The sequence below is a fragment of the Pelecanus crispus genome, chromosome 13 (genome assembly GCF_030463565.1).
Source record: "Pelecanus crispus isolate bPelCri1 chromosome 13, bPelCri1.pri, whole genome shotgun sequence".
NCBI classification, from domain to species: Eukaryota; Metazoa; Chordata; class Aves; order Pelecaniformes; family Pelecanidae; genus Pelecanus; species Pelecanus crispus.
In genome coordinates this window covers 16,121,346-16,148,095 of record NC_134655.1, presented here as the reverse complement: position 1 = coordinate 16,148,095, position 26,750 = coordinate 16,121,346, and the positions used below count along the sequence as shown (strand labels likewise).

General features: G+C 48.9%; 1 protein-coding gene across 1 annotated transcript in view; it reads left to right on the top strand.

Annotated features, from left to right (window-relative positions):
- GPC3 (glypican 3) overlaps window positions 1-26,750 on the top strand; it is a 153,198-nt gene that overhangs the window by 78,453 nt on the left and 47,995 nt on the right. Inside the window, exons 4-5 of the mRNA XM_075720799.1 lie at window positions 13,436-13,569; window positions 16,529-16,654. Coding sequence (XP_075576914.1) covers window positions 13,436-13,569; window positions 16,529-16,654 — 260 coding nt within the window. The remainder of the gene's footprint in view (window positions 1-13,435; window positions 13,570-16,528; window positions 16,655-26,750) is intronic.

Below are 26,750 nucleotides of genomic sequence, written 5' to 3'. Positions count from 1 at the left end.
TCGCTTCAAATCATGTGTTGGCTACAGCGTGAGCGAGATATATGCAGGTTGCACACGGCGGGAAGTCTTGCATCTTTTCTGAGCTGAAGTCAGAACAAGCCTAAAGATCTTGTGCACATTAATTACTGGTTCCGTGTACCTGTTCGCACGTACCGTGCCTTGGCCTGTTTCTTGTTTCAGTGGAGGAGCTGATTTGTGCAACTGGCTCCCAAGCGTTTAAAAAGATACTTGGTTCTGAGGTGCCCTGACGTTAGTACAAAGAGCTAGCAGAGGTAGTGGTGCGGGATGCGGTCTTAACAGTTGGAAATAAGGGTACACAGCTTTGCAATATTATGCAGCTTTCTTCACTGCACAGAGCATCTTCTTTTTTCCTCATCCCTCTTCTTTTTCCTGGCTCCCATCAGAGCTGTATTTGGCAGCTGGACATGGGATGCTTTGGGATGGAGGAGAGGAGAGAGCTGGTGACCATGTCATGCAAAGCAGACTGTGCGCGGTGCAGGAGGGGGTGCATGGGGGTGTCTGTTCCTTGGGCACTGGGCTTTAGGCTTTGAAATTTCAAACTGTCTCATTTTGTAATAAATGGTAATGGTCAAGGATATAATGTGAAGTCTTGAAGTAGATTGGATTTAAGCAGAAAAAAACCCTGAGTTTCAGGCTGAACCAAAGATCACAGTGTCAGGAAGTTCCCTCTGGGTGTCTTGAGGCTCGTGCTGCCCCGGGAGCCGTGGGAGAGGTGCTGGCTGGGAGGAGCTGCCCCTCCGAACGGGGAGGGCTGGGGCGCAGCCCCTTCGCTGGGGGTGTATTTGCAGCTGAGCTTTACACCTCAACCTCCTTCAGAGTTAAACCAGGCTTATGGTCAGGGTCCTTACTGAGATCCAGTTTACCTGAAGGATGCTACAAGCTGGTTTGTGGCAGAACCAGGAGGCTTTTAGGTCCGGGCTGACCCACCTGGCTTCAGACGAGCCTGCAGAGAAGTTATGTCCATGGCATGAGCTGCCTTTCTTCTTACTAGCTTGGTCCAGACTGTCCCTCCAGACAAGCCATTGCCCTCTATGCTTGCTGGGGAACCAGGGAGCTGCCTCTGGGATTCTCTCTCAACACTGGCCACACATCTTTGTTTTATCAGAGAGATAAAATTCCCTAAGTATCAGCCCTGCGGACATGGCTTCCTCGCTTGCGATCCAGATTGCTGCAGCCTCCTGCAACCTCTATTAACATAGATGCCTTATTAGCAAAATGTATTCTGGCCCATTTCCTTTCCAGAAGATTTTTATCCTTGCTAAGACCTGCAGCTTTGCAACACCAGACTCATGCTTACCAATATCCATCTCTTTATGCTTTTTACGCTAAACCCTCTTTTGGCCTCATTATCCGTGACTGCAGTTTCCACTAAGACCTCCATCTGGGGTCATTCGCCGGGCATCCTTCATCTTAACCGCGCTGAGTTTACTTCCAGTGACAGTAACCCCCGTGAGTGTTGCTGCCTTAAAACCAGAACTAACTCTCCCATTAGCAATGCTGATGAATGAGCCAAGAACAAACCAGAAACTTAAAAGCGACCCTCTGCAAAGCAGAAATAGCGCCCAGAGCTGCCCGGGTGGAGCAGCGGCGTTTTGTTTTGCGCTGGAGAGGATGAGGGGCTGGGTTGCAATGAGTTTTTTGCTTCATTTTGAATTCTCTGCCTGTGTGGTGCTGTGAATTATATCATTTTTACATCTTATTGTAAAGTGGCTTCGAGGTACCAGGCATGAAAGATGCCATCTACAAATAAATTTAGCTAAAAAAAAAATTACAACAAACAATTGAGGCAGATTTTTCAGCCATCTGCTGCAGCAATGCACCCCTCCTTGCTGGCAGAGCTCTTGAGCAGTCCTCTCGGCCTCTTCGGGTTACTGCAAAATGAACCGGTGGCCTTTTCCATCCCTACCTGTTGTGTTTCCCCACTAATAAACCCCCGAGGGCACGGAGCCTGCTCTCGGAGGGTGAAGTTTGCTGCTAACTGCATTATTCTTTCAAAGTCTCATTTGAGCGAGATCAGGCTGCGGAAAGCTGTGCCGATAGCCTACAGCTACTTTGGCAGAGTTATTTCTGTTTAAAAAGAAAAAGGGGGGAAAAAAAAAAAAGAGAAAGCAAGCCAGCAGTTGGGGAATTTAGCAATTATTTATGCAGATGTATCTTTCTAACCTAAACGATTTTCACACCTAATTCTCTTCCGTGTTATCAGCGGTGGTAGAGATGATGCTTTTGGGCACTGACCTGGAGAGGGTGAGTGAGCCTGGTGGTTAGTGAGGATAATTTGGGGGTGACTGACGTGCTCTGAGTTCTTTCTTTCTAAGGCTTATTAACTCTTGGATTGCACGTATTGATCTGTGTCACTGTACAAATAAACTTCATGCTGCTGCTCTCCAGAGCGCCAGAGAGCAGGTATTTCTGTAGATGTCTCAACTGCCTGTGCTGGTATTTAAGTTATCCTTCCTCTCTCTCCTCCCCGAGGGACAGCCCAAAAAGCAGGGAGCGGAGGGCGCTCGAGGGCAGCGGGCGCCACGCGAGGTGATGCTGGGATGGCTCTGACCAGCAAAACGGCATCGGTAGCTCAGAGCAGACGCGTCCAAAAGGGTTTGCACAGCAGATGCTGAAAAATGTCCAGGACATCTCTGAGCCTTGCCTCATGCAATTCCCATTGCTGGTTAGGAGCCAGAAAGCTTCTACTCCAGTAGCACTTTCTACCTCAAGATTTTGGTGTGAAATTTTTCTTTTCAGTGAGTTGTGGAAATCCTCAGCTCACAACTTGCAAGGTGTGTGGAAAGTAAAGAAGATGCACAAAAATGCATTAAAAGTATTTAGTCCTTTTTTTTTTTCTTCCCCATCTCATGCTTCCCCCTTGCTTTAGAATTGTTGCATATCAATTTATTGGAATCTGCTTCTCGTAATCAAGTTCTAGTCCTCAGTTTGACAATGTTAATAAAGGTGTTGTGATAAAGTCAAATTCATTTCATTTCTTTCTGCAAACAGCCTATTGCTGAATGAGTCACTTTAATATATTAATCAGACATATAATATAGCATTGTAACGAGGTTAAAAGTGCACACCGATTTCCATTATAAAGATATTTTCAGTCAAGCAGAAGCTAATCTAATGCTGTAAGTCATTCTGTAATTCAATTGTACTAACTGCAGTACATGTAAAAACAAGATGTTACAACAAAGTCTCAAAAAAGCCCCGGAGATATTTATATCTTTATGGAAAATAATGATTTACCTTTTCAATAAGCCTGATTTGTCTTTGGGAAAAATGTAATTCCATTATAATAAGCAAAAATCTAATGGGAGTCTTTTTTTACCTTGTCTGCCATGTTTTGGGTAAATTATCTTGGTGCTGACCTTTAATTGTATTAGGCTAGGACTGACTGTCAGGGAAAAAAAATTAATATGGATCTGGGAGCTTCAAAACTAAGAAAAATCAACAGATGAAGGGGAAAAAAAAAAAGATGAAAAAAGAACACAGGGCCTTCCTGAGCCCTTTTTTGGCTTTTACCAGCAGCCTATCTCTGCTGTGCTGAGATATTTTTACCACTTTCCGTTAATAACAATTATTACGCTACCATTTTAGGCTTTGCCTGGGGAGGTCCACGGCATCGCCGTGGGGAGAGCCTCGTGCACCCCTCGCCAGAGGCTGGGTAACGCGCCGGCGGGTTGGTCCGGGCTTAGCTGGAAAACAAATGGTTGTAATTATTCTGCTGAAGATATTAAGCAGCTTAAAAACCATTGAAATGATTTGGAGAGCTTTGGTGCATCCAACCTTGTTGTTTTAGTGGAAACTGGTCTTTGGAAAGAGAAAGGTGGATGGAGGGAGCAGAAGGTGGCTGCTGGGGCGTTGCTTCTATGGAGAGGTTAAAATAAGTAGGGTTATGGTCCTTTGTAAGGGGTGGGTGAATGGGGAGGAATCACAGGTGCCAAACCCTTTGGGGTCAGACGGGTTTTCCATTCAGCACAGGAAGGCAGGAGGGCATTTTATAGCAAAAAATGCTGTTAGTGGCGTAAAAAACCTTTGGGATGGTTTCGGTACAAGCGTTTATTGAAGTATAAATCTGAAAAGCTGCGTGTACCTGTGAGCGCGGTCTGTGTAGGTTGCAAAATGGGCATTGCTTTTTACCTGCTTGTTTTGATATCACCAGTTAAAGCAGAGTTAGCAGTAAGCCCTGTGTGCTCTATTTTATATAAATATTACACTTGCTATTGGATTGCTGATAGAGAGAGAGAGAACTAATTAAGGAGATGGAATATCATCAGTAGATTTTTCTTCCCTGAGATTTTATGAGCAGTAATTTGAAAAGAGCCATATTAAAGTCATTGAGGAACAAGTTAATGCTGCGTTTCTAAGAATATTGCCCTTCTCCTCAAAGATTATATTCAAGAATAAACAGTGTACAGTAGCTAATTGCTAGCTGACACATTATAATGGCTTTATACTTCCAAAATTGAATCGGTCTGGTTTAAAAAAAAAAAAAAAGAGGAAAAAGTCATGCAGTAACTTTTTAATTATTTAACGGTGTATTTCTCAAAGAATAATTGAATCTCTGCTCGGGGCTGCAGGGGGGAAGTTGGACTGGTAGGTATTGACCACATTTGCAACCCAGCTGACACGGCTGCTGTTAAATAACCTATTATAGGCCCTGTCTCCAGTTGGCTGGCTTATGTTCCAGACTGATGGCAGGTATCTGTTTTTCCTCTCTAAATTAAGCTGCTAGGAATTTCTTTCTCTCGTATTGTTCCTTTTCGTAGCGCCGTAGGCACAAACACGGCGCGATATTAAAACCCACAGAAATCTGCGAAGGAAACCAATTAACTCGGGGAAGGAAAATAACAAGCGCACGGCGCTTGCCTGGAGCCATCGTACTCCCCGGCTTTGCCCCGTGCCGTTTCTCATCGCCCCGGCCTCGGCGGTGGGGGCACCTCTGCGGGCAGCGGGGCTGCCCCGGGCTCCGCTTCCCCGGCTGCCGGCGAGACGGGGCAGCCCCAGCCACTCCTCTCCTCCAAGGGAGCCGGCGCTCGCAGCCTGCGCCGAACTTGCTGCTCTCAGAGGGGTTATTAGAATCATAGAATCATCGAATCGTTTAGGTTGGAAAAGACCTTTAAGATCATCCAGTCCAACCATTAACCTAACATTACCAACTCCACCGCTAAACCAATTAAGGGTAGAGTGATAATTTCATGTTTCCTGGCTTGGTGGCTGGATTATTGTTTAATGAAAGTAAAACTAGGAGTCATTAAGGTTGGAAAGGACCTCTAAGATCATCAGTCCAACCGTCAACCCAACGCCACCATATTGTTCGCTTCCTGGTGCTCTGCAACAGGTAGAGGTGCGGAAAGGAATTTCTTTTAAGTTCTTGGTAGAAACCAGTAATCCCTCAAGCCAATTCCTTGCTTCGCTTCTCAGTTTGATGGGATGGAGTAGATTTAATTGCCTGCAACAGGAGGGTGTCCTAAGGGCCTGCAGTAGCAGTTGTGCGAGTATTATAGTATGCACAAAGCCCGGTTGTATATTTGCAATGTATTTAGCACCCTTAGCAGAAATGGGCTTTGCTACCTTGAGTCCAAATTTTCTGGCAAGTTTGATGATTCAGTGCTAATGTTGAAATTGGCTGGTTGAGTTTGGAACACGTTCAGCCTCCTCGGGGAATCAGAGTCCCGAAGGCACAGCGGCAGCGCGGGAGCAGCCGTGCCCCCGCACGAGCCACGCAGCACGCTGGGGGCTCGGGGCTTCACCAGGAGCTGGGCTCCAGGTGCTGTCACAGCTTGCTCCTGAACCTGGCTTCGGTCGGTCTAGCACACTCCTGCTTTTCTCTGGATTTTGCTCCCACATCTTCCCTTTTGCTCTGTTGTCACCTTTCAGGGAAGGCTGACTTCTCTTTCCAAGAATAAAGCCTTAGTTTGGTTGTCTAAGAAACATCACATTGCGTAGATCTAACTTAAAACCATAATGGGTGCATTAGGATGCTACGGGGCCCTGTTCCAGGAAATGTCTCCACTTGGGAAAACTGCATAAGCGTGTGCTGACAATTAAGCAAATGCCTTTTCCTTGACTCTCCCAGTTGGTTGGCTGGGTTGGGTCCGAGCCCAGGCTGGGGCACCAGCCGCCTGCCCTGCGGTTTGCTGCCGAGGTCCGACCGTAAGAACTGAAATACCAAATTTTGTGTTAAATGCGGAATTAACAAAACACTGGAGGGAAACATTGACTTGAAAAGTTGTGCTTTAATTGTATGTCATGGATTATAAAGGCAGAAGGAACAACTGTGATCATTTAGTCTGACTTCCTCTCTACCTATAAATAACAATAAACAGCCTTTTGCTTAAACACAAAGCAGCTTTCTCTGGTAGATTAAACGCTGTGTGCTGGGGATGCCAGAAAGAAGAAACATCTTGTTTGCATTATTTTATGTAGGTTTGAAAGGGCTCGACTCAAGCTGAGGTCACGGTTCCTTTGAGGGAAAGGGCATCCTGCGCAGTGGAGAAGCTGGGTCAGCGCAGGGGTCAGGGATGTGGTGGGACACAGCGCGGAGGTGCCTCGGATGCTGTGGCACGCTTATGGGACACCGGGCATCAGCTCCTCCTGGGGACAGGGTGGCATGCCCTAATGGGAGCAGGGATGGAAATGCAGGGGTGGTCTCCGACTGATTTAAGCTATTTGAACCCTGACGCAGCAGGGGGAAGTGCAGATGGGGATCATCCAACTGCAGCAATTAGCTCCAAGGGTTGAAACTCTTGTGCTCCCCACCGCTCTTCTGAGCTGCGGCACCCGTGCCCTTATGCAGGCTCTGGGCTGGAGTGGCCGTGTAACCATATGATGCATCAGACCTGCCAGCTCTTGTGTCACCTCTGTCGCACCGATACGTGTGGCTGCATGGGGACACATCCTGCTCCTTGCCCTGAGGAACCGGCGCCAGTTAGCGTTGGGTGACACTGGGGCATGGCAGGCGCCTTGGGCAGCAGCTGGGGTCTGTGGGGGCGACTGCGCCGTTGGCTCCTCTTCCATCAAGTCTTGAGCCCTCTCTCATTTTTCTCTCGGTCAGTGGTCAGAGCTGTCTTTGCAGAGGAGAAATGAGCCCAGGGAGGAGGCACCCATTGGTCTTCCGTGGGCCCTGTGTTCCTTCTGTGATGCTGAGCCTCTGCAAAGTGTCTCGTGATGCTCTGCATGAAGGATGAGATATAAAAATGAAGTTACGTTTCCTTCTAAAAATGCCTCCTTAATGCCTCCTTGGTCTGCAGGAGTTTGAAGACCTGGTCTTCAAACCAGGTGGTGATGGTCTTCAGCGTAACCTGGTCTGGTAGCTGCAGGGGTCCCTGAGCATTTGTAGCGCATTTGCAGCATGTGTTGGGCGTCACCGCGGGCGCTGGTGTGACAGGCGCTCTGTTATTCTAAGCATTGGTGTTTGTGTGCATTTTACACATTATAGTGTTGCATTATTTAAAGGTAATGCATTATTAAACGCCCTTCTCGGCACAGAGAGTAGGTCACTTCCCGCGATTCCTGCTGCTCCGCGTGAGTGAGTTAGGATGTTGTCTCTTATGTAATTCTTGCAAGGTGCTGTCTGAATAATGGAAATTGTAATGCTATAGAGCTGATTAATAACATTTAGTACTCCATTAATGAGGAATTTTAGTGAAATGTGCGTAGAAGACATCTGTGTTATCATACTCAGTTTGTTCCTTCTGCTCGAGTGCCTGGAACCAGAAGAACAATCGTTACTTAGTTAATAATGATGTGCTTCCTAAAATAAAGGCTTATAAATTCATTTTTATGCCCGTAATCATATTTTCCGCTGTGAGAAGAATGAGGGAGCGGGGACTTGTCTCTTTCCCATCTTCCTGACAAAATGTATATAATGATTACAAGCATATAATAAGAGTGTTTGTCCTAGCTAAATGTTTCTTTACTTCTGTTAATCAGCATTTGCTTGAGAGAGTAGCGTGCAGTTTGTGGAAGGCGATGCAATCACTGGGGTAGTGTGGCAGATTTAAATCAGTAATAAAAGCCCTGGGGAAATTAACAAGACAAAACATTAACCACAGACTAAACATTAACATATATTAGCATTTTTATTACACCTGTAGAAATGGTAAATGTGCTTGGTTACTACTATTAAAAAGTTTATGTTCTATCCCACATCATCGCAATGTATATTTTTGGTTTAAGCCCTTTAGAATTTAATTAAGCGGATTTCTATAGCAGCGCTTGAGTAATAGACTTCAGGTTCACTTTTATGGTGGCTTTGAAGATAAAGAACGCATTTGTGCCCCATTTATAATGCTAATAATACGTGTGATGTTTAGCAGAGTAGGTTGTGAAAAAGAATTGGGGAAGAAGCACCAATACAGACTGAACCTTACTGAACCGTCAAACTGGGTTCTGTCATTGAACGATATGCAGGGTTTAGGGGCACCAGTTGGCTCCTCCGAAGGCAGCACGTTCTGTTGAGGTCTGTGGTCATCTCTTCTGTGCATACCATAGCAAATCACCCTTTCAGAGGCTGTGTTCAAATCAATTATAATAGTTAATCGCTTTTCAGTTTAATGTGCAGCTTCTCCCAAAGGAAACTCGGGAATAGGTATAAAATGACATACGTGAACTCCAGAGAGCAGAGAAGGTTGCGGGAGGAAATCTTCAAAAATGAGGCCATCCCCTTGAGGAAAAAAAAAAAAATACTATGACTTCCTGGAGAACGAATCTATAAGCAGAAGAGTTCACACAGAAGACAAATGGAAACTCCATGTAAAGTTTAAGCAAAGGTCAAATTTAGCAAGCTCTCCTTTGGAGCAGAGTGGAGCTCATGGGCTGAATGAGAGGTGGCAGCAGCAGGTATTCAACAGTGTCTAATGCACTCTCTTCTCAGGGGAAGTTGATTAGCTTTTTTTTTTTTTTTTTTTTAATCTTCTAGAAAATTACCTTTAAAACACTCTTATAAGTGATGCTCAGATTGGTGCTGAGGATCTCTCGTGTGCTGCTTTCCAATCTTTCCCCACCTGGACTTGCTTGCTGATGGGCAAGGCGAGAGGTTTTTGCCCCGTGCGGCCGCCCTGCCTCGTGCCCGGGCAGCGGAGCGGGTCCCACTGGTGGCCCCGGCGCTGCGAGCGATGCCACCCTGCCGTCGCCGGGCTGGGGGTGCCCGCGGGGGCTTCGCTCTCTGTCGGCTGCACCGAGGTGGTGATGCTTTGCACAGAACCTGGCACTGTGGTCACTACCCTTTTTTTGACATAATTTAACCTTATCCCAGTGGTCCCAGTTTCTGTTGGCTTGCAGGCACCCACGTGGACCAGTGCTGTGCTCTACACCCCTGCAGTCGACCCGGCTGGAAGCAGCCATCGTGGTGGATCTGGTCCCCGGCTGCTCACGGTGCATCGTTTCCATGCAGCCACAAGCGGGTTCCCTGCAGTCCTCCGGCACCTCTTACCCTAAATTAATGGGGAAGCGTTAAAGCGGGCTGATAGTGCTACTCCATTAGCTTTGTCCCTCTGCTCTTCTCAAATCAATGTTCCCTCTAAAGCGGAGCCATTACACGGCGTGCAGCTCCCGGGGGCATTGGAGCCAGCTGCTTCCCCGTCCGGCATGGGGAGCGTGGGCAGCCGGCGGGTCCCGAGGAGCCGCGGGGTCCCCGAGGAGCTCTGCCCGGCCGGCGGGCACGGGCTTGCCCTGCGGCTGGAATAAGGAAGTAGGGCGGTGGGTAGTGGTTGGCGGGAGGCAAAGTGTTCCCCTCATGGCCTGGGTCACACTCGCATGGAGGAGGCTAATGAAATCGGGTAATTAGTGAGTTTGTTAATGAGCTGGGGCAGGGAAATTTAGCTTCGGCTGTTAAAGTATCAGTGGCTTTGGGGGATTGTAAAAGTTCAGGGCTTTGGGAAGGTTTTGCTTGCCTTGTGTCCCCTTGTGGCAGTTTTTTGGTGGACTGGCAGATTCACTTAAAAACAAACAAAGCCCCTACCCCTGTTGCCTAAAACCCATGCTGCCGTTTGATTTACTTACTCATTTTTTGTGGCGTGATGTTTCAAGCTGCTGCCTGTTCTGGGACCGGGTGTGAGACATGAAATAAGAGCCTGTGTGGCTCTTGCACTGAATATACTTTAGATAAGGACTCGTGTATATTTACGATCCCGCTGATAGCATGCGGAGCCCGAGGAGAAGAGCCAGCGGTTCCATTCTGTTGATTTGCTTTGAATTTCACGTTTATAGTTGTGTGGCGGGAGGCAACTATGTATTACCGCTGTCGCTCGATACTAGTTTAGCACATGCGATTAGATACGCTGCCTTCCTTTTGCTCTCGCTCTTGCAGGCATCCCACCTTGCCGGGGATCTGGCTGCCCTCGCTCTGCTGCTCCTGCCAAAGCAAGCGATGCCTGGAGAGCCGAAGCATCTCACTTTCCCCCCCCTCCAAGTTCTGAGGCTTGCGTTGTCCCTTCTCCAACTGCCCTACAATCGCATTTTTCTGGACTTTTTAAAATTTGGAGCTTGCTTTAAAATAGCGGTGATTAGAAAGAGACTGGGAAACTGTGTTCATGTATTCCTGAGCTTGCAGCGGGGGCTCAAAAAGGGGGAAAGACTGAAACAGGATTTCTGAGCTGTTGTCCTAGGACCACTTGTGGCCCAGCAGACTTTGGCAGATGGTTTGTGAAATCCTTCCCTCCCCCCAAAAGTGCACGTGATGCCGCCCCTGCAAATGAGCAGGCAATCTGTTACTTCTGCATTCTCTCACTTTATTTAAAATTCAAATCTCAGCTGGGTTTTTGTTTGACTAAAACGCGACAATCATTTCACTGTGACTTTGCAAGATGGGCTGCAGGTTTGGTTTTTTTTTTTTTCCTGTGAAAAGGTTAATTGGTCCTTGAATAAATAAATAAGTAAAAACTTGGATGCACTGCTCAGACTTTCCAGCTTCTATCTGTGAAGATTTCATCTGCTGCCCCATGTCAGGGCTAGTACGATTCTGTTTGTGGTTCCATCCCTCGCAGGAGCCCATGGTACCCAGATGCCGAGCGGGGCTGCGAGGATGCGGCTGAGCCACAGCTCCCACGCAGGACCTGGGAGCAGAGGGGCCGCGATTCCTTCGGTGCCGGGTGGGAGACGAGGAGCCCTGGTCCGCTCGGCCGCTTTGCTGTTTGAAGTGCCATTGTTCGCGCTGTCGCTCGGGCCCTCCCCTCGCATTCAGCGTGTCTCAGCACCCTTGGGGAAAAAAGCCTTGATCCTGGACCTGCTCTTCTCTCGGGGTTCAATAGGCTTCACCGGCTGAAAGGCAGGCTTTGGAAAGGGAAGGGGGGCTTTTCACAGAGCTGGGGAGAATCAAAGGGAGTCATCATAAGCGGCAGCTTAAAATATCCGACCTTTTCCTGCTTCTCTCGTCCGCTTTACGTGCCCGTGCAGAGCGTGGGTGCAGCGATGCTGCGTTTGTGGTGTCGCTTGTTCCACGCCCTCTGTCCCGTCATGTTTGCGTACCTTGTGTTTCCCTGAGGCAGTTTTGGGGCAGGTCTCATCTCTGGCCTCCCTGTGGGCTCGGAGGGCACCGTTGCAGGGGGAGGTCTGCAAACCCCCGTGCATCCTCGTGCTCTCCTGCCAGCCTGCCTGTTGCAGTGATGGTGGCACCAGCACAGAGAGAGCACGGGACGTGCAGACCCGTTCTGCAGCGGTGGGGTATTTAGGTGTCCCAAATGCCCTTGTCCAGGTCTCCCGCTTGCCTCATGGTTTCCTTCTAGTCCTGGCTGCCTGCATTGGGGGATTACCTGAGAATTTTGTGGGAGAGCAATGGGTGCTAAAGGAAAACCCAAAAGGCAAAGAAAAGAGCCTAAAACATGGTGTTCTTTTTCTGTCCTTCCTTCCTCCCTCTGTTTTTTAAGCCTGCCACATGACTTAGGGAGGGCAGTAGGGCTGATACATTCTTCTGCAAGACTTGGGTTTGGCAAGGTGGAGAGGAAACACAGCCAAGGGCGGAGAAAAAAAATGGGTAAGATGCTGCAGAAAGTGCTCCCCGGGCAGCTGCAGGAGGAGCTGCTTCGGCAGAGGCAGCCGCAGGTGCAGAAGGGACCGGTGGCAGCGTCTCTTCCCACCACGCTGTGAACCAGAAATGGCAGTGCCTGGCTCCCAGGAGGCTTCTCTTTTCCTTTTTGTTGTATGGCAGCCTGAGCAAACAAACTGTGCTGCTCTTGATAATGAAAGAGGTGACATTACTAATTTATTTGCCCACCCAAATGCAGGATTTAATAGAACAGAATTAATCTCTTTCTCTTTACACATCAGATGCTTGTAGCTTTGGGCAGCGGGTGTGCTTTTAGCCTCCGGTGTGCGGCTAACTCGGAGTTTAGCTGGCTGCCTTGGTTAGTGTGGCATGAAGATAAATGAGGTGCTGTGAGGAACAGGCGTTTTGTGGGTATGTGGTTGGTCCCAAGCCCGGATGCAGGTGGTGGGATGAGGCTCAAGGAAAGAGGGGTTGGTGTTAGCTGTGGTGCCTTCGTGGTCCCAGCAATCAGCCGAGACCCCTTCACAACCCAGCACGGACAAGTCCTGCAGAATAGCATGGGATGGTTCAAAAGGCGAGTTTCCCAGCGGCACCGGTGCCTCGGGGGAAGAGTTGTCCTTCGGTGGTCTCTCAGAGGAGGAGATGGCTGCAAATCCATCTGCAGCATGGACTGCAGCGGTGGCCGCAGTGCTGCTGGCTGAGTCTTAGGACATTGGCCGCGCGGGAGAGCCTTAATGAGGCATTTTGGATTCCTTCCCTTGCCGCTGCAGCCGGTTACCGAATCATCTGTGTGCTAATGAGCTAATTTGTGTCATTAACAGAGCCCTGTTAATCAAGACCTCCCATGGTATGACAGGGCTGTAGCCATAATGCTTGCTTTATTTTAGGCCCTGATTTTTTTATTAGTAATGACGTGTATGATGCTCATCCCTGGGCACCGACGGCACAGGCCGTGTGGATGCTGAGCTGCCTCGAGATGCAGAACTGGCACCTCAGGATTTACATTTGGAGGGGACGTGTTACCTAAAAGCCTGGCTAGAGCGGTGGAGCATAACATCCCGAGATGCCGTGGCTCTCAGCAAGGAAGGAGTGGGGAACATCTTGAGCCCCCTTCTACCAGCATGAGTTTAACCTGGCACAGGGAGCTGCGCCAGTCATACCTGCAGCTCAGGGGTTTTGACAATGACGGAGCACTTTGCCCAAAAATCGTGCCTGAAGTTTCCTGCCTTCCCTCCCACCAGGGATATTCATACAAGAGTGGGATTGCATCCTTAGGGCAGCAGTTTGCTTTCAGGAGCTTGTGTGAGCTACGGGAGAGATGGGGATGATGGGACGACTGACCAGCTCATGTGCAGGAGCCAGTCTACATCTTGGCTATTTTCCTGCACTATTTCTGGTCCCAACGTTTCCTCATGCTGCTGCGTTTGTGTTTTCCAGATCAGCCGGCTATGTGGCCATGCTCAGCAGAGGCAGTATCGATCAGCTAATTACCCTGAAGACCTTTTCGTTGACAAGAAAGTCCTGAAAGTGACTCACATCGAGGAAGAAGAAACTTTGTCGAGCAGGAGGAGGTGAGAATGCTCGGGCTGAGCACAGTGCCTGCGGGATGGGCTGCAGGAGCGGTCGCCAAACGGGATGGCCCCGTGGAAGCAGATGGAAGAGCTCCTTATTTCCCTTACCCATAAACCTGCAGCTGGTTTTGACTCTGAACATCAGAGCTGCTCTGTGGCTGGCAGCGAGGTGTCTACATGTGTTTTCTCACCTAGTGCATCTACTTTTTTTTTTTTTTTTTTTTTTTGAAACCTGTAAAACTGCTTCCTGCTTTTCTTCTTTGTTTTGCTATTTTGCAATGTACCAGGCACTCAGGTTCATACACCAAATGCCTTTTCTGGGTTTCTTGGGCACTGCTACAGTGCCAGAAATACTCACAGGTGTAGTCATAGGTGGAAGTGGTTGCTCTAGCCTGAAACACTGCATGTAACACTGTGTGTAGGTAAGGGGAACTCATGTCTTTTTTTTTTTTTTGGTGCAGTCTTTTACAGCAGTTCAGGAATGTTAGCAGCCTTTTACTGAATATTTTCAAAGTAAAGCAGGTGCCTCTGCTGCTGGCACTGCACCCTGTGCTTCCTTCCCTCTGTAAATAGAGGCAATAATTCAGTGGGCTCATGCTGGTGTGTCAGGGAGAAACATCTCCCCTCTGGATCTGAAAGCGCACCCAGAGACATGTGGTGCCTTTACTGCTGTCCTGAATACAAGAAAAATCCCTGTGAAGAGAAACAGGCAAGCTTGGCAATTTTTGGAACTGGAGATAGACTAAGTTGGATGGATTTCTCTTTAAAGAGTAACAGGGCCACATTCTTGATATATTTCCCATGAGATACAGCACCAGGGCTTGCATTCCTCCGTTGTCTCAACACGTCGGACGGTTACACAGCCCAGGCTCTGCTGGAGATGTCCTTTGAGGACTGTGAAGTCTAATGAAATCTGCTGTGATGGATTACGTGAGCTCATACCTGCAGATACGGAGGAGTTTCTCCCTTTCCTTCCCCTCCCTGCCCGGCGGGAAGCTCTGCTCCCCAGGAAAGTTTTCTTCCATCCGTTCTCCCCAGCGCTAAAGGGGTCTGCAGGACAGGGAGCAAGACAGTGCCTAGGATGTAAGGAGCTGGGAGCGATGTGCAGCATAAGGCTTGTCCTGCTTGGGGTTTGGTGTAACTGAAGACCCAGGTCTTGCTTCGTTTTGGCTTTCAAAATGGTGTTGGTTGGACCTCCTGCCTCACCGTAAGCCCAGTACAGGAGATGGCCCGAGGAGGTGGTTCATGCAAGAGGTGAATGTCTGAAGCACCCCTCCAATTTGTGCAGGGGGGTTGTGGGCTGAACTCCCACCCTTCGGAGGGGCTTTGACTCCGCAGGCAAACCCTGGTTTATTGGCATGGACAGTGATGGACGGGTCGGTGCTTGCGATACCCTGGCAGGTTGCGTTGTGGTGACCCAAGGGAGGACTTGGGTGGCCCTCTGCCTCCATGGGCTGCTGGCTCTGCCAGCATGGGCTGTGTCAGTCCGATCAGGGCAGAAACAGGCTCCTCGTTAGCAAAAAGGCAGAGCAGAGCAGCGCAGGCTGCCTTCGCTGGTGCATCTTCTCCTTGTTTCGCCTGCCCCCAGCTGGCAGTCAGGGGCTTGGTCTGGAGAGGGAACCCCGCGAAATCCCCAAGCAAAGAGAAGCAAAGAGGGACGGAGGGAGCTGGGCACCCCCTCTGCATCCCAGCCTGCCTAAGCTTGCTCTGTCCGACAGCCTGGCACTGCTGGGCAGCTTTCCAGATCCCGTGGGGTGCGGAGGTGCCACCAAGGTCCCACCACTGCGGGGAGCAAGGGGACGCCCCCGGGAGTGCTCCCAGCTCAAGGTGCTGATCCCTTGTCATCCCTCCCGGGGAGGAAGGAGGCCAAGAAATAACCCCTTGCCAAAAGGGGAAATGCACTGAACCGAAGCCAGAAGACCATGAGGCCAAGTCTTACTTCCTCTGGTCCCTGCTATTCATATTATCGTGCTCTTTGTGCCATGTAGCTAATTAAATCTGCGGGTGCTTCCTGGTGACAGCTGCTGAGTGCCACCGAAGGGGCCAGCCTGGGCTGGGAGGATGGGTGCATCCCAGTCCCGCAGCTCCTGTCCCCTTTCTGGTGGCTATCAGTGTCCCTGGGGTCAGCTTGTGTCCTGGCACCTCTGGCCCGCTGCCGAAGGGACCTGCTGGGGACAAAGGTCCTTCGTGCTGGGAAGGGAGGGCGCAGGGTGGGCGTGCAGCCTGGTTCGCATCCCCTCTGCCCAGTGCAGGCACTGCTGCTGAGGCTCCTCCTGCCTTCCCAGGGCAGAGCCATTTTGCTGAGTGTAACCTGCCCCTTCGAATGCAGTCTGTGACCCCACAGCCAGCCCACCGTATGCCTTGAAATCATATATTTTCAACAGTGTGGCATGAAACCCAGTGTTACCCATCTGTACAGATCTGGGCTGAGAGTGTCTGCTCTGGTCTGCCACCAAGAATGCCACCTGCCCTTGCAGGGATGTTGGATGACCGATGTCAGGCAGACGAAGGGACAAGGCTGTCCTTTCCTGAAGGGCCTCTGTTGCCTTCTGCAAAGCGGAGGGGACTGCTGGCAGCTTGAGCACTTGCTGCTCAGATGCACCCCATGTATGCACAGCCTGAGCCAGCAGCACCTTTCCTTAGGTGCTGTGAGTGTGCAGAGAGTATGTCTGGCTTTGGCGTGCTGCATGGTTGGGCTGAGGTTCTGCTGCCCCGGCATCGCTCCCATCACCAGTGGTTTTGCCCTAGGAAACATGGATTCAACCCTTGACTGAATGACATCAGGGAATGATGCAAAATGCTACTTGAGGTCAGAAATAAGACCAATGCTTCGTGGTTTGTTTGCACCCAGCTGCTTTCTTGTTGTGTTTGTGTGACTACCTTCACTGGTTAAAATGCACCAACCCCATCTTCTTTTCCTCTTTTAACTGAGCACCATTTTTTTCCTTCTTTCTTCCAGGGAACTCATTATGAAGCTGAAGTCCCACAGCAGTTTCTACAGCAGCTTGCCAGAGTACATCTGCAACCACAGCTCTGCTGTTCAGAATGACACTCTTTGCTGGAACGGACAAGAAGTCGTGGAGAGGTGAATCACATCTCCCTTCCTCTCCCTCTCCCTCTCCCCAGCACTGCTTATCTTTTGTTAGCCATGTGCAGGAGTGGTCTGTGGCCGGAACACTGCTCCTGCCCTTAAGAAACCTTTAGAGAGCCGGTGTCCAGCTCTGCTGCAGCTCAGATGGATGTGCAAAGTCTGCACAGAGAGGAGAAGTGGTTGTGTGCTGCCCTCCACTGAGTTTTCTGCATTCTGCTGCGAAAACCCTGCAGCCATGACTGGTTGCAGTCGGGGTGGGTTGGTAGTGGCGAGCCAAGAGGGGAGAGCAGCAAAAGCTCAGTGCAGCCGTGCTCCCATGGGCGGCTGCACCATGGTGGAGTAGCAATGGGGGCAATTGCCACCATGCGCTGCGTTGGGGTGGGGATGTCTCCAATGTGGCTCCATGCAGTGGTAGCAGGACAGCATCCCTTGCCCCATGCAAGGAGTGGCAAGGAAGACCGCCTTGTTGGGTTTCTCCTTGTCCGTGGCTCTGTGCTGGAGGAGGTCAGGAGCACTGAGCTCTGGTGGTGCCTCTGCTGCCGTCTGACCATCGTCCTGCCACCGAGCCCTGCCTGTCCTCTCTGGACGGAGCCATTCACACCAGGGGCCAGCTCGTGCCCTGGCTGCTTTGCCCTGCCCCACTCACTGGTGCTGAGGATGTCCTGGTGGTAACTGTGAGGTTAATCCTGTACTTGCCCACTAATAGCATAAAGGGGAAGGAAGTGTTAATAGAAATGGAGATTTTTTTTTTTCTTGCAAAAAACACCCCTCAGGAATGTTAAAGAATGTGGAAATAGAACTTGGAAATGTTTTTTATAATTATACATAAATCTCATCTAATCACCCTACTTTGCAAAGCATCCTTTGCTGTTAAGTAGTTTGCATAAGGGAAGAAATAGAAATAAAATCAGGAAGTGGTGAAATGTTGAGATATTAATTATGACTTCTTGATCAGTAACCTCAGGTGGTAATTAGCCTGTACTCGCAATACTGACCTTAAACACTGAAGGGACCAAAATAGCATCAAACTATATTTTGAAAAAAATTGCTCAAGCGTCTAAGATCACACGCTTAATAAAATGTGCTTACTTTGCCTAAGGAGAAACGTGTCCTCTATCTGTACCTATTTCTGGAAAATCATGAGTTTCCATGCCTAAGTGAGAAGTACAATTGGAAAAAAAGATTATTTGAGTACTGTCTCACTGATTGTTAATTAGAACTTCTGAGAACAGTGCTATAAACACTGCAGCTTTGCAGGGGAGGACCTAGGGTGAGGTCTTTGCCTATGACAGTTCACTGGGGCCATGGCCAGTGGCCCTGGTCTGGGTCCTGCTGATGCCACGGCTGGGTGAAGTGGCAGCAATGGAAAGGTGCTGAGTCCAGATCCTCCTGCAAATCTAAGTTTGGAGTTATTTGCAGGCTAAACATGACTTCAGATGATAGCCTTCTCCAGCTTTCTGCTGAGAATACCAGTGGGCCGTCACAGGCAGAGATGTCACCCTGGGCCCCTGCCGCAAAGCTGCGGTGTTGGTGGCACAGTCCGGCAGGTCACGTAGGTGCCACGGCATGCGGAGTGGGCAAGGCAGGGAGGGGGTAAGGTGTGTGTGCATGGAGGGGGCACCAAGATATCAGTCCCTGGCTGCCTGGGTGTTAAGTTGAGGATTAAATCCTCTGCTGTGCTTGAGGAGAGTGTGCCTTTCCACTCCTCTCTTCCTTGCCTCCTCTGATCTATTGCACAGATGTCACCATCTCTGCTGGCTCCTGTGAGGTACCAGTGACAGCTCCCTTGCCTGCAGATACTGGAGTTTTTTGCTGCGAGCAGAGAGGGGTGCTGAGAGTTAAATCCCCCATCCCCTCGCAGGGACATCAGTGGTGTCCTGGAGGGGGAGACTCTTGCTGGCTGGGCAAGGAAAGAAGCAGTGTGGGTGGTGGCTCGTGCGGAAGAGGGGATTTGAACACCCCCTTGAAGGCAGGGTGTTCAGGAGGGAGGGCAAATGGATGCACAAAATGGAAATAGCTGTTGCCCCTTAAACGCATCAACTGCCTCCCCACCTTGTATTTTTAGCATCTGCAGCCGTGATGCTTCCCAGGGTGACCCTCTCCTCTCCATAGGCTGAGAAAGTCTCTCATACCTGGTGGTGTTTCTGCCAAAGAAACTCAGGGGGAACTCAGCTAAATAAAGCTGAACTAAGATAAAGGTCCAGGGTGCTCCTCTCCCAGGACCCATTTGCAGAACGTTTCAAATAGAAGCAAACGTGTCGTTAAAATGGTCTCTCAAGCCATTGCATTGCTTCATGTGGAGCCAAAACTGACTGCTTCATGTGCTTGGACTTCCCAGCATGGCACCTCTTTCAGAGAGTCTGGGAGGATTCCTGAAAATCAGGAGCATTTAAGGTAATGGTGCTCGAGTACCCCAAACCACCAATTTCTTTATTTCAGTGTTTTCCCCAAGAGGGAGCCAAGCAGCTGTTCACCGCGTAGGAGCTCTTTTGCAAGCTGCTCTCAGAATGTGTATTATGTACTGGAGTGTTTCTGGCATGGCTACAGTAATTCTCCTGCTGGACTGGTGTGCACTTGTTAGTTATCAAACTCCATCTTGCCACTTTTTGCAAGAAACTCGGTGTTTTTTGAACATCTAGTATTAATTTCAGGATGCTGACCTGGTAGTTGTCCCACACGTGTAAAGGCTGCCAGAAAGAAGGGTCTGATTTTCTAGGTTTTGTGCATGTAAAATAGACTTTATATCTTAACGTTTCCCTCTTGTTTTGTTGGATGTTGGCTCTTGCAAATCAGATCTTCCTGACTGAAAATTCAGCAGGCTTGACCGGAGGAGATGCTCATGCCTTGCACTTAACCCGCTGTGTGTGGTTGCTGTAGCTGGGTACGTTTCACCTCGGGGCAGGATTGAGTTGCCTGAGCGTGGGCACCATGCACAACCGGAGAGCCCTTTGAGTTTCTGGGACATCCATAGGAAGATCTGAGACCACCCATGTCCCTGTGGAGTGGCAGCTGGGGCTCGAGGGAGACACCTTACAATTCCTATAGCAATATGAGGTGCCCACCCTAGGGGTAGATTAGAAAGCACCTGCCAAATCTGCTGAAAGCTTTGCAGCATCAGGTGAAGACGAGGGGAGAGCGATGGTTGGGTGGATGCCGTGTTTCCATGTGTTTTCATGCCTGGTGCTGTGCAGACGATGGATAAAGCTGCTTGGGCATTGCTGTGTCAGTGAGCTCAGCGTGAGCATCCATACGGGCATGTCTGGGCTTTGGTGGTGTTCCTGTAGGGTTTGTGGCTATTTACCTCTCGCATCTTTACTGCAGTACCCGAGTGTTAATATAGAGAGGAGCCCTACTGGTTTATCCATCTCCTGACCTCTCTGTCATGACAAAACTTGCTAGTTATTCTAAGCCCTTTTCCTATAACACATTAAATCAAGCTTGGAATAGCAACTTCACGGCCCCTTGCCAATGTACTCAAGTACTAGGTATACCAACAATGTGTATCCTGCTATTTGACGCAAACAGTCCCTTCTGCACCCTACGCTCCTCCTGTTGTGGTTTTTCTGAATCAGTATTTACTCTGTCCTGTTTATCCCAGTGCTTTGTTATCAGCAGGGAGTGAGCGTGTTCCTCCTCCCCGCGGACCGGACGTGCTTAACGCCTTTCCACCGGGTCTCATTTCCCAATTTGAGCCTTGAACCATCCTTCGTTTCCTCCTTGCCCTTAACTCCCTCTGCCCTGATTGAACGTGGCATGCTCATCTGGGACTCCAATGCAATGCAGATGGCTGGAGTATTTTATTGTGCTTTTCTCCTGACACAGTGAATCGATTCATTGCAGTCCTGTGCAGGCTCTGCTTATCGTGGGATTGAGGTCTGATTCTACTTGAGCTATGTTCTTGTTTCATCCGTCTCTGAGATTTCCCACCAGGGGAGCAGGGTTACGCATGCAGCGGGTGCACTCCATGCCTGGTGAAGCCCCTTGCAACCTCTCTGAAATTCAAAGCTCTGAGGACCTGCTTGACTGAGGGCTTTCTACACCTTGGCTTGTGGTAGAGATGACGTGCGATCTGCTCTGCTGATGAGTCAGCATCACTCATCCTGCTTTGTGTATTCTAGCATTTTTAGTATGATTCATCCCTCTTTTACTGAGTCTTTGTGGTCTTTTGTCCATCTCATTTACATCTCCAGGTTGGACCATCTGATGGCAAGAATTCATCCTCCTTCCTGAGATTTGATCTGTGGGTTAATAGTTAGATCGCCATCCCTTATGTAGGTTTAGGACATGGTGCCTTGACATAATGGCTTGCAAACAGCAGCAACTGTACAAGAATGATTTTTCTGGTCATGCAGAGCAGTGCCTGTGTCTTTTGCTGTACTGTTGCTGTGTGGATGAAGAACATAAACCAAAGTGGGAAGAAAAAATAAAAGGCAACACTTTACTGGTTTTCACACTTTTCAAAGTGTGCAAAAACATATAGTGCTTTTATGGGATGCCACAAAGGTTCACAGCAAAAGCTACAAGTGGCACACTCCACCACTTGCAAAGAGCTTGTTGAGGGGTCGCGGTGCTTGGGTGTTTGTGGTAGCTGTGGACCAGACCTGCTGGATCTCCCTCTGTGCATCCCTGTGCACCTCTTTGCAGCTTTTCTGGGCCCAATTAACTGACAGGCACTTCCCTGAGATAGCAGAGGACTGGACATGTAGACAGGGTGGGTGTGCAACAGCTTAAACCGGCCTAAGCGAGGGTTGCCATCGTGCCTTTCCTTGCTTCTGTTTGTCTTCATGCCCCATCCTCCCACCTGCTCTCACGCTGGTGGTGTTGGGTGGTGAGAAGATGTTGCCCAGCCTCTCTTATACTTATCTCCTTCCAAAGTAGAGAAAAACCAGACGGTGATTCTTATCACTGAAGTCCTGACTGAATAATTAGCTCATTTAAAGACCAGCTTAAGTCAAGTGGGTGTTGAGATATCAAATTCATCTCAGTTTCTATGGGAGTTAGGCATGTGAATCTCAAAGGTGATTTGAGCCTTATATGTGGTATCAGGGTTTTGCAGCATTTAATACTAAAAGCCTATTAAAATCTAGATTCTCAGAGTCTAATAATCTGCTTACATGAGTATATTCCTTTCAAGCTGTTCTGAATTGAATGACAGCAACATTTGCCCACTGCAAAACTTGTAAGCACATTAAGTATTACTGTTAGATACTGCCATTTCCAAATTTCTCAAGACAAACTTGTACGTTAATCTAAATCACCCGCATAACTCTTGTTCTCTTTATACCAATTCCAAATTAATATATTTTTAGCACCTTGCCAGATTCTCTTCTTCAAGCTAGAAGTCTCAGATTTCCCTGCTGTTGCCAACGTACTGTGGTTTGTTTTAATCATACAAATCATAAACAATGAAAGCACAATTGGAAGCAAGAGAGAAAAATGAGATTCTGTAATTGGAACAAAGGAAATTCCGTGCCAGCAATAACCCTTTAGTTCATGAAGGGTTTGGTTATTTCTGGCAGTGCTGCAAAATATCTGATACAATGGGGTCCCCAAAGAGGGAGGCTGTATAACTTTTCACGCACATAAAACACAGCTTTGTAGCAAATGTAAGCTATAATGAAAGGGTAGTAGGTAAATTCAGTGGGTTATTGAGTGGCAATAATTGTTTCCAGAGTATTTCAGAAATGAAGATCATGAATCTTCCTCTATTAAGCCTACGCTTGGTCTCAGGTTTGGCCAATTTTTCCATAATCTATTTGTCTTGAACTTCACTCAGCTGAAGTAGGAATGGAGGGAGACTTCAGGCTGTCCTTTTATGCTACAAACTCCCATTGTTTTGCTATGAATATTACAGTTTTTGCTATTCCTTCCCGAAGTCCCATCTCCCAGAACCAGGTGATTACCTGAGACTTCATGTTTATAACCAAACTAACATCTGCAGCACGCTTACCAGCTGTAGCGCATTGCATAGGGTGGCTGGGAAGAAGCAGTACATCCCTTTGGCAGGGAATTGGTACAGCAGGATCTCAGAGGGCTCTCATGGTAGTGAGACCAGGCTGCAAGATGTGGATATTTGGAAATCCAGCAGAAAGTGGCTCCTTTTTATTTAGGTGAGAACGCTCCTCACTGTGAGTGTTGGATCCTTCTGGTTGCTTTTGAAGAAACTTGCTCAGAACTACTGGTGGTATAAATTGACTGCGGCATTGCGAGCTCTGCAATGACTGCGAGCGCTCACTGCAAGCAAGCAACTGAGTGCACGTTGGAAGCCAGGAAGGCACCTGAGAGTGATACACCCCACCTCTCTCCTGCCGCTTGCACCCCTATAACAGATGCCTGCAAGGCATCAAAGGATGGTGGGACCATGCACCCCATATGGAATAGGGCAGCTGAGGTGGACCTGCACTTGTCTGGCCTGCAACCCACATCCAGCCTGTGTCTGGGCTGGGGTAATTGGTATGATTGGCCAGGTATCTCTGGACAGTCTCTCTTTAGAGAGGAAACTGTCAGGGAAAGGAGTTATCACCTCTTCTTGAAGGCTTGTGGACTCATCCAGGAGTTACCCCCTGTCTGCAGGGTGGATGGGTGGGTTGGAAGCAGCTTTTCCAGCCTTTTGGGTCCTGCTGCTCGCACCACTGATGTGACACTAAGGTTGTCACACTAAACCAAAAGGCAGCAGGGCCGGAGAGAGTGAAATGTTGGCATCACCACTGTGCCCACCTTTACTGACCCATGAAAACCAGCTGGAGATAAGACTTGGGTTCCTGCCAGGAGTGTGGCAGAGAAGCTTTTCTTTCCTGTCTCCCTGTTTTTGTATCTTTTTACTTCCTATGTGGTGAGGACTTGGTGTCACCAGCCTGCATGGCCTGTAGTAAGTTATGTCTTGAAATACAGAGCAGCTTCAGGAAATGGGCTCAAGCTGTGTCAGGGGAGGTTTAGGTTGGATATTAGGAAAAATTTCTTCACGGAAAGGGTAGTCAAGCATTGGAACAGGCTGCCCAGAGAGGTGATGGAGTCACCATCCCTGGAAGCGTTCAAAAAACGTGTAGACGTGGCACTCTAGGACATGGTTTAGTCTAGTCTACCCTTGATTGGTTTAGTGTGGACTTGGTAATGTTAGGTTAATGGTTGGACTGGATGATCTTAAAGGTCTTTTCCAACCTAAACGATTCTATGATTCTATGATTGTGGGTGCTGGAAATGCTGCTCTCTCAAGCTCGGTTATTAAGTCCTGTGCAATGAAACCTCTTCTCTTGTATTGTAATCTTGTCTTGTAGCAGTCTGTGTTGTATTTGTCCCCCATCCACTCCCTCAAACGAGTATGATTCAGTGAACAGAGATAGTAGAGGAAGAGCCTGCAAGGGACACTGAGCTGTTTAAATTGTGGAGCTGCATTTGAATAAATACTTTGCAACTGGAAGGCAGGCATAAATTAATTGCTATTTGAATGACAAACTTACTTTCCTCTTTCTAAAAGGTGTAATTCTTTATGTTTGACTTACAGGATTACTTTCTCTAAATCACACGTCAGGCATTGCAGTAACTCATCTCTAAGCCTAGCATGGCCAAGTAGGATGAACACGCATTTTACATTCGTTGCCATATATTTAAATTGCATTTGTCATCTTGTCTTCCTTGCTCTGAAATGAAAGCCTGGAAAGAGCTGCATTTGGACTGGAATGACCAAACATTCACAGGAGACATTTGTGGATGGTGGGGAGGAAAGGAGGGGAAAATCCTTTAATTTGGCTGCATACTTTGGCATTTATGACTGGTGAATGAGAAGGAGCAGGAAGGGTCTGTAGTTGTGCTATCCCCACAGAAGACATCAGATCGTTAGTGTTTGCATCAGGTGGTTATCTTTAAAGTCATTTTTAGCAAGGGCTGCTTATCAGCACATTTTACGATGTGACATTTGTCTTTGGAAAATACCATGTCCCCAGCAAGAGCCCATACCCGGGGAACCCAGGCAAGGAGATGCTGTTGACTGACGTCAACACACGTCAAAGAAGAAAGTATTTTGGGCTTTGCTTATGAAGTGGAAGCCAGACCACGCTCATGTTGCAACACTGATATCCTTTTGGCACAGGGACCCCCTGGGACCATGGGGTGGACTTTAACCACTGTGCATATTTGCTGTTCAATGCCGATATCACCATGGCAGAGGTATGTGATGGGTTTTGTGGAGTGGCACAAGTGTTCTGCAGAAGGGGCTGTTTTATTGGCATATGTTGAAAGCAGCTTGAGATGGCTCTGAGATTTCTCCTTTGCTGAGCTGTGGCTGGGGAACATGGGAGGAAGGTGATGCTTTGGCTTGGCTTTGCAATGGGACCTGTGAGCCCACCAGCCCAGCAGCAGCTCGGTGGGACGCAGGGAAGCCTGCATGGGGACTGCCCTGGGAGCACCCCCATCCTCCAGCTCCATGGGGTCTGCAAAGGCATCTCTCTGCCATATTAAGGCCTGGCTGCTTGGCCCAGGCTGCAGGGAGGGGTGCCAGCTGCCTTTTCCAGCTTTTCTGGCATTTCAGGAATGTCCATCCCTCACTGAAGCTACATTTCAAAGTCTTTAACCCTTCATTTGGCTGCATCCCACATGCCTGAACGTGTGCCAGCCCAGCCCTGGCACATGGGCAGAGAGGGGCACAGCCGAGGGGGAGCTGGTGTCCCCCGCATACCCGAGCACACCGGTAGGTCTCAGCTCGGCAGCGCAGGGGCAGCGTGTCCTGAAGCACCCTAGCCACGCAGGAGCTCATCTCTCTCTTCGGATGTAGCGTGTCCCCGTGCATCTGTTTCTTTGCAATTCATGCTTGAAGATGTGCAGCTTGCAGTGCCCACTGCCTTGCTGCTTCAAATGACTTGTGTAATGATGCAAATGGTTCATTTTGGGCCTAGTACGTACCCTTGTACCTGGCCTGGTGGGAAGCACCAGGTGGTGGCACTCTGCCTCTCCAGCATCACTGTTTTAGGGAGAGATCCCTCTGCGAACGCTTTCAGGTTTGCTCCCTTCTCTGGTAGACTTGTCCCCCTGGGGAGGGTGATCTGAGGTCCTCACCACCCCAGCGGAGCCTTCTGGAGAACAATTTCAGTCTTTGGACATGTCGTTACGGTGTGCTACTGCCATAGTACTGTGTTCCGCCCTCCTGTACAAGATTGCGTAGGCTGCAGAAGTCCTCTCTGGCAGTTGTTGTGTGGATTTCGGAAGGGGTTTTGCCCGCTCAAACCCAAGCTATTGAGTTTCTTTGTATAAAACTTTAGGAGAGAGATTGTATTAATTTAGGTATGCAGCAAATGGGCTTGGTTCTTCTCTTGCTAAAACCTGTGGGAGATTTATCCTGCTAGTTAAATCTCTCAAACCACAGGAGACTTTTCAGCAATGTACTTTAAAGTTCCGTCAGTGTTTTAAATTAAATTTACAGTGACACCAAAAATGGTAATTTCTTTGGCATCTAAAAAGTCATGCGTCTTGTGGATGTTTGTGTTCAGTTGCCAGATGTGTTTGTCAGGTTTGCACAGTGTCATTAAGTGACTGTGTGACAAATAAGCAGCAGGTTTAATGGTTCGCTGCTCCCAATGCCTTTATTCCCCTGCAAAAAGTTAAGCCCAAGTATTTGCAGAGCTGGGCAGGTCTGTGCTTGCGGCAGCAGCCTCTTCCCACGAGATGGTGCTCGGAGCATGCGGTCCTGCCTGTGTCTGTGCCAAGGAACCAGACCTTCTCCTGGGCATGGGCTGCTGCAGGCTGGGATCCAGCCTGGCGCTCTCTGGCCCCACTTCTCCCAGTCACTTAGTTTTCAGCCTACAACAAGCCTCTAACTGCACTTTTAAGTGCTTTTCTGAACTGGGAGCTGTTGTGTCTCAGGTATAGCTGTGTTTTGTACTTCCCAGGGTAATGCGACTATTAAAAAAAAAGAAAAGTTTGTGTTTTGCAAAATGTTGAGTCCTAACTGGAGGCACCAGCATGGGGAAAGGTGTCTGGATGGAGAACAGAGCTGATGGAGTCGGCCTGGTACACCTGAGCAGCACTGTGCTGCAGCTGAAGTGCTGCATGGTGGGTTGGCTCTGCAGGCAGCTGCCCCAGTGCTGAGGAGCTGGTGGGA